Genomic DNA, 15,958 nt, shown 5'->3' with positions numbered 1-15,958 from the left:
TTTGTTCATTTTTCACATGGTCTAGTTCTTCCCCTGCCCACCCCCTAATATTCTTAAGAGGGTCTCTTCTCCAGTCTTCAGAGTAGATGGAAGTGGGGAGGCAGAAAAAGGTCCTCCTTTCCTTCTACTCTGCAGTTTTAATCTAAAATCTTAGGCACAGTACTGCACCCAGAGCTCAAAAACTGCTTGTTTTAATGAAATTCCCTGTTGCAAAATGTGTCTAGAACAATGGGAGTTTTGAACACTAGTCCTTGGTTAATAAATGAAAAGCAAAATATCCTAATCTAATACATCACATCAGATAGATTAGTGGCATGTTTTGCTGCTGGTTACTGGGAGGTGTAGAGATTTTACCTTCTTGGGCTCCATGATCACTGCAGATGGTGACAGCAGCCACGAAATTAAAAGACGCCTGCTTCTTGGGAGGAAAGCAATGACAAACCTAGACAGCATCTTAAAAAGCAGAGACATCACCTTGCCAACAAAGGTCCGTATAGTAAAAGCTCTGGTTTTCCCAGTAGTGATGTATGGAAGTGAGAGCTGGACCATCAAGAAGGCTGATCACCGAAGAATTGATGCTTTTTGAATTCTGGTGCTGGAGGAGACTCTTGAGAGTCCCATGGACTGCCAGAAGATCCAACCTCTCCATTCTGAAGGAAATCAGCCCTGAGTTCTCACTGGAAGGACAGATCCTGAAACTGAGGCTCCAAGACTTTGGCCACCTCATGAGAAGAGAAGACTCCCTGGAAAAGACCCTGATGTTGGGAAAGATGGAGGGCACAAGGAGAAGGGGAAGACAGAGGACGAGATGGTTGGACAGTGTTCTCGAAGTGACCAGCATGAGTTTGACCAAACTGCGGGAGGCAGTGGAAGACAGGAGTGCCTGGCGTGCTCTGGTCCAGGGGGTCACAAAGAGTCGGACACAACTAAACGACTAAACGACTAAACAACAACAACCACTGAGAGGTGTGGGGCAGCAGAGAGTTTGGCGTGGGGCAGGTCCTGCTGCTGTGCCCCCACTATGTTGAGCTATCTTCTGCCTTGCCCCTCTTCCTTTTGGCAGTGTTCTGCCAGGTAATCACCATTGTGATGTCCCACCGACTGCTATCAGTACAAAGGATGTGAGGAAATCCATGAATCTGAGCATGGAAGGAAGGTCTGCTGCGAGCATTTGGGCAAAAAATAAAAGGAGAGGGAAGTAATAGGGATGTCACTGTGGGAATTTGTTACAGACCGCCAAACCAGGCAGAGGACTTGGAAGATGTCTTCCTGGAACAGATTACCAGATTTTCAAAGAAGACATTGTTGTACTGGGAGATGCCAGCTGCGTCAGAAATTGACTTCGGTGTTTTGTACCTTCTGCTTGTCCTTTAAGTAGCTGTGATCAAGTTTATTAGTTATTTGTTACTCATAATTATTAATATTTAACAATTATATTATCATTGATTGTATTTTATTATTCCTAATTTTAATGTGTGAATACATAATATTTCCTTTTGTTCGTACTGGACAAGTAGTTACATGCCTCTAGAAGACAGGAGTGCCTGGCGTGCTCTGGTCCAGGGGGTCACGAAGAGTCCGACACGACTAAATGACTAAACAACAACAACAACAGAAGATATTTGCATAGATTTTGCACTCTGAATTATCCTCACAGGGCACAGGGATATGGAAATAATTGTGTCCCATGCATTTCCGGACCCCATTATTTGCATATTACCTGAAAAATAAAAAGGGCTTGTAGTTTGCAGTTCTCCTACCCCACTACTGCAAAAATAAAATAAAAATTAAATTGTTAGAAAAGGGCTAAATAGCCAAAATCAACCAACTGCTTCAAAATTAAAACTCATCCAAAAATGAAAGCACCCAGCGAAGGCCAAAAAACATTCAAGCCTGCTAGCTTATCAGAACTAATGGTGCATTCACGTTGCAGTTTATTCCATGTTCATGACTTCCCCCCAGCACTTAGGTTCTGCCTTGTCTTTGAGCTTTTCATGGGATGTAAGAGCCATTTCTGGAACCACAGTGGAACAGAGTGCAAGTTTAGTACCCATTTCCATGTTATGTGCTTCCGGAATAAATCTATTTGCAAACAATATGGAAATGAGTGCAAAACATGCGCTATAATCCACTCTGGTTCCGGAAGCGGCTTTTACATCGTGCAAAAGCTCAAATATAATGTGGGAATTAGCACTTAGAGAAAGATCGTGGAAACGGATTGTAGCCTCACATGAGAGATCCCTTCCCAGTCCTCCTAAAACTAAAGCAAATAAAACAAAGTGCAGTGTGCCCCCTAAACTGTGGATCAGGAGTGAGGAAGTTAACCCTTCCACAGGACGTACAGTTGTACCTTGGAAGTCAAATGGAATCCGTTCTGGAAATCCGTTCAACTTCCAAAACCTTCGGGAACCAAGACACGGCTTCCAATTGGCTGCAGGAAGCTCATACAGTCAATCGGAAACTGCGACGGACATTCGGGTTCCAAAGAATGTTCGCAAACCGGAATGCTCACTACCGGGTTTGCGGCTTTCAGGAGCCAAAACGTTCATCTCGCAAGGCATCTGACTTCTGAGGCATGAATGAACTTGCTGTGAAAAAGGTACTGCAGTGACCCAAAAAGCTTTTGGTTTAAAAGCACGTCTGTCCTGATTGCCCTACCAATTAATTCCTCCAAGAAAGCACTAAAGGGAAAAAAAAGTTAATTAATGTTTGCCTTTCACCCCTCTAGACATTTTATGACGCTTCTTATACTATTCTTGAAGAACTACGCCGGCATAGTAATAGGAGTCCCTTCAAGGGGTAGGAACACTTTTCTCAACAGGAAATACCAAGAATAATTTTTCTTAAAGGTAAAGATAAAGGGGCCCCTGACCATTAGGTCCAGTCGTGACCAACTCTGGGGTTGCGGTGCTCATCTTGTTTTATTGGCTGAGGAAGCCGGCGTACAGCTTCCGGGTCATGAGGCCAGCAGGACTAAGCCGCTTCTGGAAAACCAGAGCAGCGCATGGAAATGCCATTTACCTTCCCACCAGAGTGGTACCTATTTATCTCCTTGCACTTTGACGTGCTTTCGAACTGCTAGGTTGGCAGGAGCAGGGACAGAGCAACGGGAGCTCACCCCATTGCGGGGATTTGAACCGTCGACCTTCTGATCGGCAAGTCCTAGGTTCTGTGGTTTAACCCACAGCACCTCCCGCGTCCCTCATTTTTAAGTAGTAGTTCTCTATTTGAAGGGCGGTCTGGTCCAAAGCCTCTTTACAGAGAGAATTTAGGTTGGCAGGAGCAGGGACTGAGCAACAGGAGCTCACCCAGTCATTGCAGGGATTCGAACCGCCGACCTTCTGCCCTAGGCTCTGAGGTTTAACCCACTGCGCCACCCGCGTCCCACCCATATTTTTTTCCTTAGGATTTGTGTTATTGTTACATACTTTCGGCTGCCATCCAGTAGTCCCCATGAAGGTCTTCCAGGGGTTATTGCTTTCCCCCCTTTCTGAAAGAGGTCTTCCTTCACAGAGGGAGGAGCCAGGGTCTATGATGCTGTAGAAAGATGGACACAGAAATTAAATAAGATATTGGATCATTGTTTATTTATGGTATAACAGCAGCTAGAACCCTTAGAGCACGGAACTGGAAGAATGAAACGCTCCCAGAGATTGGCAGATACTCATGTTAGAATATCTACAATTAGCAAAACTGACGGGATCAGTCAGAGGAATATCGAAACAAAAAACAACTAGAGAATGGATACTATTTAAGAATTATGTAAAACTTTATTGTACAAATAACTCCATATTAGCAGAAATCGAGTGTATTTGTAAAGAAAAAGATCAAAGGGATGTACACAAAGCAGAAAGAAATGATATACAATGTAAACCTGTGTAAAAAAAGAATGTTATATCAAACAGTATAATGAGAAGGATGAGAAGGATTGTGCTGATGGGTACTTTTATTATGTAAATAGTTTTTCTCTTTTCTTTTTTGATTTATTTGCTTCTTATCTATGCTTGTTACTTTCCTATTCTTTTTTCTTTCTTTATAAATTTTCTATTTTATATATTTTTTGTTTGTTATCAGTTAAGAGATAGCATACAACGTTTGTATAGATTTGCAGTTTTTTTAATCAATAAAGAATAATATTAGAAAGAAAGAAAGAAAGAAAGAAAGAAAGAAAGAAAGAAAGATGGACAGCCAGTTCCCCTCCACAGCTGGAATGGGCAGAAAGGAGACATTCCAGCTGTGGGGGGGTTTGTCTTGGGAGAAGATGTGGACCCGCAGGACCAGTTCCAATGAGAGCAAACTACAAACAAACCAACAAACCAATATTTATTTCGCTAAATTTATATGCTGCTTGATTGAAGAAGAAAAAAAACCATAACCTCAAAGCCGTTTTACAAAAAAAGGCAGAACAATAAAATCACTTAGGGAAAAAAATAGCAATGATAATTTTAAGACATTTGAAAAGTTAATGCTGTGAACTGCCCCGAGATCTTCACATGGAGGGCAGTATACACACATTTAATAAAATGAATAATAATATATAGACTGAAAACAGATTAGAACCCACATCACCTTTCTAAACATCTGGGCAGGTTTGCCTAAGCAAATATGATTTTGGCAGACATTGAAAAGAATCCAAGTAGTAGTAATAGTAGTAATTTATTTATACCCCACCCATCTGGCTGAGTTTCCCCAGCCACTCTGGGCACCTCCCAACAGAATATTAAAAACATGATAAAACATCAAACATCAAAAACTTCCCAAAACAGGGCTGCCTTCAGATGTCTTCTAAAAGTTAGATTTAGATTTGATGAGGCCCTAAGCTCCTGAAGGTAATGGGGCCCTTTCTGTGTCCAGCTGTCCTTTGTCAACAACAAATTGTCGCTGGTTTTTGTGTTGAATATATGCTATATGGCGATTTGTGGACCTCATAGGTATCTCAAGCCATTTGCACTTGTTGCTATGCAACCAGTCCATGCAGAAGGTAGGCACCCTATATATAGAAATGAGCAAACCAGTGATCTTTTAGGGAGCAGGCTAGCAGGCGGGGCCCATTACTCACATCATAGGAGCCTACACAACACAAAACACTGTGTTCAGTTCCTTGACATCCACTGGGAGGGCATTCCACAGGGCAGGCGCCACCACCGAGAAGGTTCCTGCTTGATATCAATGTGCAGGGAGTTCCAAAGTGTGGGTGCTCCTACACTAAACAATCAAGTTCTTACAAATGTGGGTTGGGTATTATGTTGCTGCCTGGATAGTTCAGTTGCTTAGAGCTGATAATGCCAATGTTGCAGGCAGTGCCGGATTTAAGTATAAGCTAAACAAGCTCTAGCTTAGGGCCCTACTTACTTGGGGGCCTCCTAAAAATTTGAAGGAAAATAAACTGGATGTACATTTCCAAAATATAAGATAAAAAAACAAATAAAACCTATATACAGCAACTGTGTTTTGTGTTCTTTTGGCTCCTATGATGTAAGTAATGGGCCCGCCTGCTAGCCTGCTCCCTAAAATATCACTGGTTTGCTCATTTCTATATACAGAGTGCCTGCATTCTGCATGGACTGGTTGCATGGCAACATGCGCAAATGGCTTTAGATACCTATTAGGTCCATAAATTGTTGTTGTTGTTTAGTCGTTTAGTCGTGTCCGCCTCTTCATGACCCCCTAGACCAGAGCACGCCAGGCACTCCCGTCTTCCACTGCCTCTCGCAGTTTGGTCAAACTCATGCTGGTAGCTTCAAGAACACTATGCAAATATAAATGGTAAAGGGACCCCTGACCATTAGGTCCAGTCGTGACTGACTCTGGGGTTGTGGCGCTCATATCGCTTTATTGGCCGAGGGAGCCGGCGTACATCTTCCGGGTCATGTGGCCAGCATGACTGAGCCGCTTCTGGCGAACCAGAGCAGCGCATGGAAACGCCGTTTACCTTCCTGCCAGAGCGGTACCTATTTATCTACTTGCACTTTGATGTGCTTTCGAACTGCTAGGTTGGCAGGAGCAGGGACCGAGCAACGGGAGCTCACCCCGTCATTGTGGGGATTCGAACTGCCGACCTTCCGATCGGCAAGTCCTAAGCTCTGTGGTTTAACCCACAGCGCCACCCACGTCCCTTAGCAATATATTCATCACAAAAAACAGCTACAATTTGTTGTTGACAAAGGACAGCTGGACATACACTCCATCTTAATTTGAGTTTTCCACCATATAATGATCCATCCTAGTATAAATGGTGGGACTTCAGCGTTTCTTTTTAAAGTGCCAATATTTGTGGTATTCCACATGCATTCTTAATAGAGATGGGTAAGCACTTTGCCGCTTGTCCTGAAAAGCTGCCTTGAACTTCAACCAGGCACTTTGCTTGAAAACCCTCAAGAGAAGGGAGCTCAGTGCTGGAAGCTGAATTATATATATTTATATAAAAATATAAAAATAAATACACACACACATCTGCAACTCAGCATAATAACACTTTGTGCGGCTGATGAAGCGTACTGTAGTCTGCAAAATAAATGTGTTAGTCTTTAAAGTGCCACAATTTACAAGATTCTTCTTTGTGTTTGCTCTGACATTTTCCCTCCCCTCTTTTAAAGTTCTCCTTTTCGTTGCTGTTGATCAGCTACCTTTATTTTCCTCAACTTCCTTGATCCAGCTTTTTACAAAGAATCTTATTATCTCCACAAGAAGGCATGGAAGCATGCTACATTTTTTGACAACATGGTTTCAAAGATTTTTTCCCTATACTCCTTTATGTCATTCTGTTTTCTTCTCTTTATTTGACTATTATAACTTGAGTTGTGTGCCTGTTTTTTTACTGACTACCTTCAGGTTATTTCCCTGTCTGTTTAAAAGTGAATATTTTATGTGCTTAGCTGCTTGTGGATTTCTCCCTCTTTTTCATTGTTTATACGCTATTCCCCATTTGCTTTCCATGAATTTATTGCATCAAGTACTTTAAATGTAGAGCAGAGCAATCCCAGCAAAGGAGAGCCATGTGGGTGAGAGGCACATTATTAGAATCAGAATTGTAGAGTTGGAAGGGACCACAAAGGTCATCCAGTCCACCCCCTGCAATGCAGGAATCCTTTGCCCACCGTGGGGCTCAAACCCACGACCCCGAGATTAAGAGGTGCTCTACTAACTGAGCTATCCCAGCTCTATTATCATTTTACTTAGTTGCTAGGTTTTGCACTTCCACGATGGGCGTAAACCAGGCCTAAATTGAAGGCCCACAGTGCAAGACCTGTGCTGCTTCACATTCCCTCCCTTATAAGTAAAGGTCAAGGGACCGCTGACCATTAGGTCCAGTCGTGACCGACTCTGGGGTTGCGACGCTCATCTCGCTTTATTGGCCGAGGGAGCCGGCGTACAGCTTCCGGGTCATGTGGCCAGCATGACTAAGCCACTTCTGGCGAACCAGAGCAGCACACAGAAACGCCGTTTACCTTCCCGCCGGAGTGGTACCTATTTATCTACTTGCACTTTGACGTGCTTTCGAACTGCTAGGTTGGCAGGAGCAGGGACCAAGCAACGGGAGCTCACCCCGTCATTGCGGGGATTCGACTCCCTTATAGTCGCTCCCTTCTAACCACTTTTCTTTTGTCTCTATCTGCTTTAAGTTTCGGTGAGTTATAACCACTTTAAACTATTTGCTTTTGTCCCTCTCTTCTTTAAGTCTTACATGCTTTATTTTATCTCATGTTTGTATCTCATGCTGGTCTGACCGTAATAAGGTTTGTAATATTATTTACTGAATTATTATTTATTAAATTTATATAACCACCCTTCAACTGAGGATCACAGAGCACTTCACAACATAAAAACACGAAAGTGCAATACCGTCGTTAGTATCCACCATGAAAGTCCCAACCTGTGGAAAATTCAACAGATACTAACTGGTATCAATAGATGCTAACAATGGTATGCACTTTCGTGTTTTTTTTACATTGCAAATCGCTCTGTGATCCTCAGTTGAAGGGTAGTTTGAGGCCCCCAAACAGGTGTTAACGGAAAAATCCGAGGGCTCCCTTGGACAAAAACAAAGACACCAACCAGGATAACTTGGAGCAAAACAGCAGCCTGTAGGCTTGGCCTTTATTGAACTCTTGCAAACAGGGTGTTCCCCTCACTTGCAGGAGAGAGGAAGGACTCAGAAAAAATGGTGTGCCAGGTCTTATAAAGACTTTTGAAATTCCCATCCTGTAGATCAAGACCACCCCCAGAAACATCATACATACATCACAGAAAGGAGGGGTTGAGGGAGGAGTTGTGGTGGTAACCTGAGTGTCCTGTCACCTGTCTGATTCCCCCTCTCCCCCTCCCCATAAGTACTTTCCAGGTGACAGAGGGGAGTTTGCAGTTTCCTGCCCCCAGAGGGAAGATCTGATCATTGTCCTTTGTTTCAGTCCATGCTGAATCCACTCCCATATGCAAGTTCTTTGTGATCTTGATGGTCTTCTGTCTAGGACCATCAGGGTTGGCATAGCAACTGGGCAGGGCTCCTGTGGATGTGCTGGGCTGGCCTGTATCAAACCTTCCCCATTTTGTAGTCCTTCCTTCATGGAGTAAAATAAAAGTGGAACAGTGCAGATCCGATGTATGGTTGATTTTCTATGAATTTATAACAGAAGTGTAGCGTATGTAGTGTGTGAGTGTGAGTGTGTGTGAAGTTTGTACAAACTGAATGATTGGGGAGGTGTTTCCTCCTACACAGGGCATTTCTTTTATGCAAAGCAGATGAGTCCGCTTTCTCTGCTAAGACTCCCAGCTGTCTTGGCGTACTAACCCCCTTCAGATATCATTAGCGTCCTCACCCACCCAGTGGATGTATCTAGAAATGCAGCATGGAAGCTGGCACCATCCTGCCCTACATGCATTCCTTCATGTGTCTATAATGTTCCTGTGTGCTGAGGAATGTGAATGCACTGGGTAGAGCGGGCATCCCCAACCTTTGGCCCTCCAGATGTTTTGGACTACAATTCCCATCATCCCTGACCACTGGTCCTGTTAGCTAGGGGTCATGGGAGTTGTAGGCCAAAACATCTGGAGGGCCAAAGGTTAGAGTCTGCCCCTGTGATCCCTCTGTACCACGCAAGCCCTGAACTCCTGAAGGGAGCTGGTGTGTCTCTTCACAGCATGCGTTTTAGCCGCCATGTAATTCAATGGCTGAAACCGTAGAATTATATAGGATAAACTTATCTTTCTGGGGGGAAATAATAATGCATGGTTGTTGCCAAATTTAAAAGAAATGCACTTAGCTTTAATTGTAGCACGCCACGGATCATTAGGAAGTTTAAATCGGGGGAACGGCTTTTTGTGTGTGCATGTGCATTCCACACCGGGCTTTATTTTGAGGAGCCGAGCATTTAATATGCTAAACCGTCTTTTACTTGTTTTATTTATATTATGACATTTAATTCTGTGGAGCTATTACAGCTGCTTTCTGAGGCTGCATTATTCATCAGCGGTGGGTGAAGGAGCCTTTCTGTTAGTTCCCTGCCTCCACCGCAGAAAGTCTCTGTTCCTGTTTCTTTTTAGATCAACCTGCAGCCTGGAGGGGATGGGACACAGCTTGACACTTCATAGTGGGTTTTGAAGTAACACGGTACCAATTTTCAGGAGAAACTTTATTGTTCATTATAAAACTCTTGTTCCAAGTATACATTCCCCCCCACACACACACCCCAATTTTAACAAAAATACATTTCCTAAGGATTCTGTGTTCCATTTAGATAAGAGATTCCAGCTTTCCCCAGATGTTGCCAGAACATTTTAATTGGGGGAGGTTTAAAGAGTGTTGTTCTTTTTGCACTCCTGTACTTTTGAAGTGGCTCAGACTCGGCTCAACAAAGCTTGTTTGCTCGCTGCCAAGGATCCTTCTCCCAGTTCACGGGTGTGTCTGTACGCAGAGGGATCTCTTGGTCTCCACATCTACCGAAAATCCCTTTATTAATTCATTGACCACCTCCTAGGTTGTTGGGGTTTTTTTGAAGCCTATGGGCACATATAAAACATTTTTGTACCTGAAAAGAAATTCTCATTCAGCGGTGGCAAATATGCTTCTGTCTGCCTCTGGCCTATTAGAAGTAAAATTATATTAAATGGTTTCTGAGGTGTGAAAAGGTTAACTCAAGGAGAGACTGCAAGAAAACCACCGTAGTGTAAAACATTAATCTGTTTTACACTTAAACTTCATGTCACCCTGCAGCCAAAAATAGCAATGATCATTAAACCAAATTTGCTCCTAAACATTAACAGAAATTTATTACGACTTACAGATCTGAAAGACAATTAAACTTGCTTTTCATGTGGAGAACCTTCCCGCTGAAATTGCTTCCCAGCAGGATATTTATTTATTTATCGGTTAGCCTATTATCATGGGGGGGGGAATATTTTTCACATATGAACATTTATATATATATATATATATATACAATCAATTACAGACACACCTTGATATTCTTTCAAGCTGCTCCTTTAACCCGCTTTGTTGCAAGCAAGGAGTATTTGTAAAAGCTGCAAAGTTTGTATTTTCTTTTGAAAAAACAGTCCCATTTGCACATTTGGTAGAAAGACAAGATGCAGATACAAGAAGGGTGAGTTTGAACTATTCATCTAACCTCTAACCACAGTGTGGGCATTAACATCAGGGCTGAAGTTTAGCCCTTCTCCCTCCACCTCATCCCCACTTAGGCTGCATACACAACATATGTTTAAAGCACACCTCTCCCCAAATAATCATGGAAACCACAGAGCTACAAATCCCCACAACTACAGTTCTGGGATCAAATCAGAAACCAGGACGCCTTCTGCAAACCCGGACTGCCCCTGGGAAATAGGGGCTGTTGTTATAGCAAGATTCAGATGGGACACTACCTTCCTCACTCACTGGAATCTGGTGCATGAGCCTTCAGGAGTGACTGGTGCTGGAGGGGACGGGGAATAGGTTTTATGGCCATAATATCCCTGTGGGTTGGTTGAAAAGCAGTTCAGCTCAGTTGTCAGTAACTCTTGTTGTTGTTGTTAGCATCTACAGTCAGCCTGGGCAAATTTGTCAGATGAAACTTTCTAAAATCGATAAGTTTGGAAGGCATATCGCGCACTCTCTCCAGCTTCTTAAGGGCATCTTTGAATGCAGAGCCACAAACAGTATTTTAGACGTAGCCGCAGTTATATCCTTTCCGTTTGATTCCATTTCTTGAAGCCCACTGACAGCCAGGCTGGGACTGCAGTCCTTGAGGATTTACTCCCTGCAAACCACTTGGGTTTGTTAAGCTATTGTACCCCCAACCCCTTTTTGATCCCAGCCACATCGTAAACTTATTGCAACCATATAATGCAAAATGAGCAAGTCCCTGGACCGGGAAGGGGGGCAGCGGAGACGATAGCAGAAGTACTTTGTTAGGGGCTCCAGAGCCTCCTCAGGAAATTAACTTTTGTCTCACTCTGTGCTTGCTCCTTCACATGAAAGCTGATAAATAAAATAAATCTGTGCCGCAGCCTCTGTCTCCCTCAACATCAGGTTGTCATCTGCAATATCACAATTAAAAAAAATATAATTTACCTACTCTGAGGATTGCAAGACAAATGATTACCCGAAAAGCATTATGTAAATGATAAGACTTTTATTTTATTTTTTTACTTATTACCCTTTTGGATTGGGAAGTGAAGCAGAGAAAGTCTTGTGCCTTGGGGGAGTTTACTTTGCTATTTTGTTTATTATACATTTACATCTGTTCAGGACTGTGGTTCAAGGACCTGTTAAGCCTGTAATTAGACCTCATAAACTTGGGGAAGAAATAACAAAGCATTCTTCCACACTGCTATTTGGTGTCTTCTTCTCTTTAGGTCTTGCTTTCCAGATACAATTTCTTGATGCCTGCACGGAATCTGTGCATCCCACAGATTTGCATTAATCCTATGCTTAAATTTTCAATAGAATGTCTGCTTCATCCTGACATATTTCTAGTTCTAATTATCGAACGGAGACATGAGCAAAGGCGTGTTGTAAAGCATTACTTGGTGCAACTGTGTGCCAAGTGCACAATGATTGTGGTGCTTAGAAACACCCAGTTTCTTAACTGTTTCCCCCTTTTTCTTTTTCTTTTTAGGTCTTGAATTTTGGACACTGGGTGAGGGTGTTGGTTTAGAGGGTAGCCACCCCGTTCGGATTAAAGCGAACTATCACCTGGAGGATTACCAGCAGAGAGAAATCTTGATTCATTCTTTTGGAAACTTTCGCTGCTGAATTACCCTTAAGTTTTGGTCCACAGTCATGTGGCCGCCACAGCTGCTGTTCCTCACAATGCTCTTGGCATCCACAGTCATCCACGGTAAGTTCATGAAGGGCTTATTCAGTCCTCCTCCGCCCAGCCCAGGAAGTTGAACTCTGCTGCGGAAGAGATGAAATTTCAGAACTGTTGAGTTCCTGTTGATTTGCAGCTTCTTGAAGGATGATAGATAGATTAGATAGATGATAGATAGATGATAGATAGATGATAGATAGATAGATAGATAGATAGATGATATAGATAGATGATATAGATAGATGATATAGATAGATAGATGATAGATAGATAGATAGATAGATAGATATAGATAGATAGATAGATAGATGATTGATAGATAGATAGATGATAGAGAGATGATAGAGAGATAGATAGATGATAGATTAGATAGATAGATAGATAGATAGATAGATAGATAGATAGATAGATGATAGATAGATAGATAGATAGATAGATAGATAGATAGATATAGATAGATAGATAGATAGATAGATAGATAGATAGATAGATAGATAGATGATAGATGATAGATATTGCATTGGTTATGCTGCTTCGGTTCAGAAATGTAGAAAGTTTGATTCAGCCAGACTATTTTTTTTTTAGAAAGCCAGCACTCCACACTGTGACAAATGCAGGGTTCAACTAAGTCCACTTGTCAGTGGCAATTTCCCACCCAATGTCTGGTGAGCGCCCCCCACATGCCTTGCCCAAAGATCCCACAAAGAGTAAACAGATGAAATGCTTTCCTTTTCCAGAAAGAGTTTGGGGAGAGCAGAGGAGACGTTTGTCTCCATTCCTTTTGCAAGCAATGGCAGTGGAGGTGTGGAGGTGCTGCAGACACCTTTCTGCAAAAGCCCAGAGGCTTGAGGCAGGGCATCTCCTCAACATCCCAGGCTCAGCGCTATGCCAGCATCTGTATGACAGGACGCATACGTATATTTAACCAAAGATCTAGAATTGCCACTACCTCTGTCAGTACCTAGCAATGTTCCCAGCTGGCAGCATCTTGCTGAGACTAATGATTTGGTTGAGAAGCAAGACTGGGAAGAAGAACCTGGCTGCCAAAGAAAGTGTTTTCCTCTTTCCCTCTTCAGTAGTCAAATTTCCAGAGGGCCCTTACCATAAATAGTGGGAGAAAATACTTGAATGGTTTGGGGACTAAGAGCCCTTTTATCTGTCAACATAAAGCACCGATGAACATTAAGTATTGGTTTTCTCTTGATCAGAGGGTGTGAGGTTTGAGGTTCCCCTTCCTGCATGGCTAATAACTGTTATCTCTGCTAGAAAGTGATTAAGGCAAGTGAGTCCCTTTTGGTTCTGCTAAACCTCTCAGCAGCTGTCTGTGCTATTGACATCCTTCAATATAATCTAGCCGGGATAGGACTTGGTGTCATCGCTTTGTGCTGGTTCCATCACTTCCTGGGGGAGGAGTTCTAGCCAATGGTACTGGAGAACTCTCGTTGGCTTGCAGGGTTCCCAAATATTTTGTTTCTCAAGTCACTCAGTAGCTACATGAAACCTCTGGGACCTGTTGTCCAGGAATTTGGAGTAAGAATGCTCCTCACCTCTATTTCACCAATTAGTTGGTTGTGATACTAAATGAGTCCTTGAGGTCAGTAATGGACTGTGTGAGGGAAAACAAATGAAAGCATTATCTAGACAAGGCAGATGTGCTCCAGGACACTAGAATGGCTGATCTGGGAATAGTTCAGCCTGATTTGGAAAGGGGATAGCTTGAATACTCTGGTTTGCAGACTGTATCCTGGATTCTCAGGTTGCAGTTGTGGGCATTCCTGGAGAAATCAAATCTGGCTGTGGTGACTCCAGAGCTGGATTATTACAATGCACTTTCCTCCCTAATCATCCCCACAGCTTTGTGTGAGGCTGGCTTTGAAATGTGTCTGGAAATATTGGTCCAGAATGTGGCTGATAGACTGTTGGCTTTAGCTGGGAATCACATGTCTTCCTTTTTAAGACAACTTCACTAGCTTTGGATACATATCTGGGCAAATGCTGTTTGTCCTGTGCTTCTAAAGCACTTACCTGTCTTAGGAACCAGGATACTTGAAGGACTTTCTTCTCCTACATGAACTTGCCCAATTAGTAAGATCTCTTTATGCCCCCACCAGCATATGAGTTGTGCCCAAAGAGGACATAAAACATTGTCTCCTCCAAGGCCACTCCAAAGCTTTAGTTTAGTACTCTCCTCTCATGCCTGTTTCACCCTGTCTGTTATACTTCTGTTGGCATGTGAAAACATCTCCTTTCTGGCAGACATTTTTCCTGCTGAGTTGCTGGTGGGATTGAATTCCCCCTGTTCGTTTCTTTGTTTGTTTGCTCGTTTGTTTTTAAAATTATCAGCTGTCTTTTCTCCTTTAGATCAGTTTATATAGTTCTTATTGATTGGGTTTAAATATTTTGACTGTGCTGCGAGCCACCTTGGATATTTGTTAAAGGAAATACAGGATACAATTGAATAAAACAGAATATAATCTTGTCATTTTTCATTTTTCATCGAAGATTAATTAGAAATCCTAGTATATGTTATAAAAATTGAGAGATTCCAGGGACCAGGGACATTAATGATGTTTAGTTGTTTTATTTAATTTGGCTCAAAAACAAATTGTTCATTTTTCAGAAGCCAAAGGAATATTTAATTCACATAACCAAGGGATGTCTCAGAGACAGTGAGCTTTCGTGCCGAAGTACTTAGAATTCATATTTAATTGAATTCCACTTGCACTGAAACAAATTGCAGATCTCTCTGCATAGAAACAAGGACTGTGGATCGATGGGATGGAAAAGGAATATTTTCATCCTAAGAGAACCCTTTAGTTGTTGCAGTTGCCCATAAATGAACATGATATACAATGATAATGATAGAAAGAACACTGAATGTTAGGCATTAGACAGTTTTCTTTTTCTTTTTTAAGGAAAACGGTTGATGTGCTTTGACAGCTGTCACACTGGAATTCAAATAAGTTTTAAACATGTAGGGATGGAGTGGAGAATGAAGAGCATGAGGAGAATGTGAATGCACAAAGCTGGCCATTGGTCTATCCAGCCTAGAGTTGTCTACTCTGAGTAGCTGCAGCTTTCCAAGATCTGTCCCAGCCCAACCAGCTGACCTCTTCTAAGAGGAAGTGCCTGGAATTCAACCTAGGGTTGACTGCATCTAAAACTTGGACTCTTACATCTGACCCATGACCTCTTCCCCTCCCTAATGGCTTGTTTACATCATTAAGATGGTCTTTGTGCTATCTGGAGAGCCATGATTTAAATTATTCTAAAATAAATCTTGGACTCTTCTGGTTGCAGAGAAACACTTCAAAATTTACACTTTTACACACACTTTTACACACACACACAATGAATATCTTCCATGTTTTGTTAAGAATTATGTTATTTAACTTCGAGGGTAGGTTGGAAAAAATAGAGCTGGTGCAACGGCACACTGTGACGGAAGCCAGATTGCACAGAAATGTCATTTACCTTTCCGCCGCAGTGATACCTATTTATCTACTTGCACTGGCGTGCTTTCGAACTGCTAGGTTGGAAGGAGCTGGGACAGAGCAACGGGAGCTCACCCCATCACGGGGATTCGAACCGCCAACCTAATCGGCAAGCCCAAGACGCACAGTGGCTTAGACCACAGTGCCACCCTTGTC

At 42.6% G+C, this 15,958-nt stretch overlaps 1 protein-coding gene across 17 annotated transcripts in view; it reads left to right on the top strand.

The window, feature by feature from the left end:
- The window catches only part of ADGRL3 (adhesion G protein-coupled receptor L3), a 526,579-nt gene that overhangs the window by 178,452 nt on the left and 332,169 nt on the right, over nucleotides 1-15,958 (top strand). For all 17 annotated transcript variants that reach the window (XM_083718335.1, XM_083718333.1, XM_083718332.1 and 14 more), the window contains exon 3: nucleotides 12,114-12,335. In XM_083718335.1, the coding sequence (XP_083574461.1) occupies nucleotides 12,278-12,335 (58 nt within the window). In that variant the 5' untranslated portion in view covers nucleotides 12,114-12,277. The remainder of the gene's footprint in view (nucleotides 1-12,113; nucleotides 12,336-15,958) is intronic.

This window comes from Podarcis gaigeae, assembly GCF_964106915.1.
Source record: "Podarcis gaigeae genome assembly, chromosome: 17".
Lineage (NCBI taxonomy): Eukaryota > Metazoa > Chordata > Lepidosauria > Squamata > Lacertidae > Podarcis > Podarcis gaigeae.
Note: the sequence above shows the minus strand (reverse complement) of the source record. Positions and strands in the feature narration are given on the sequence as shown.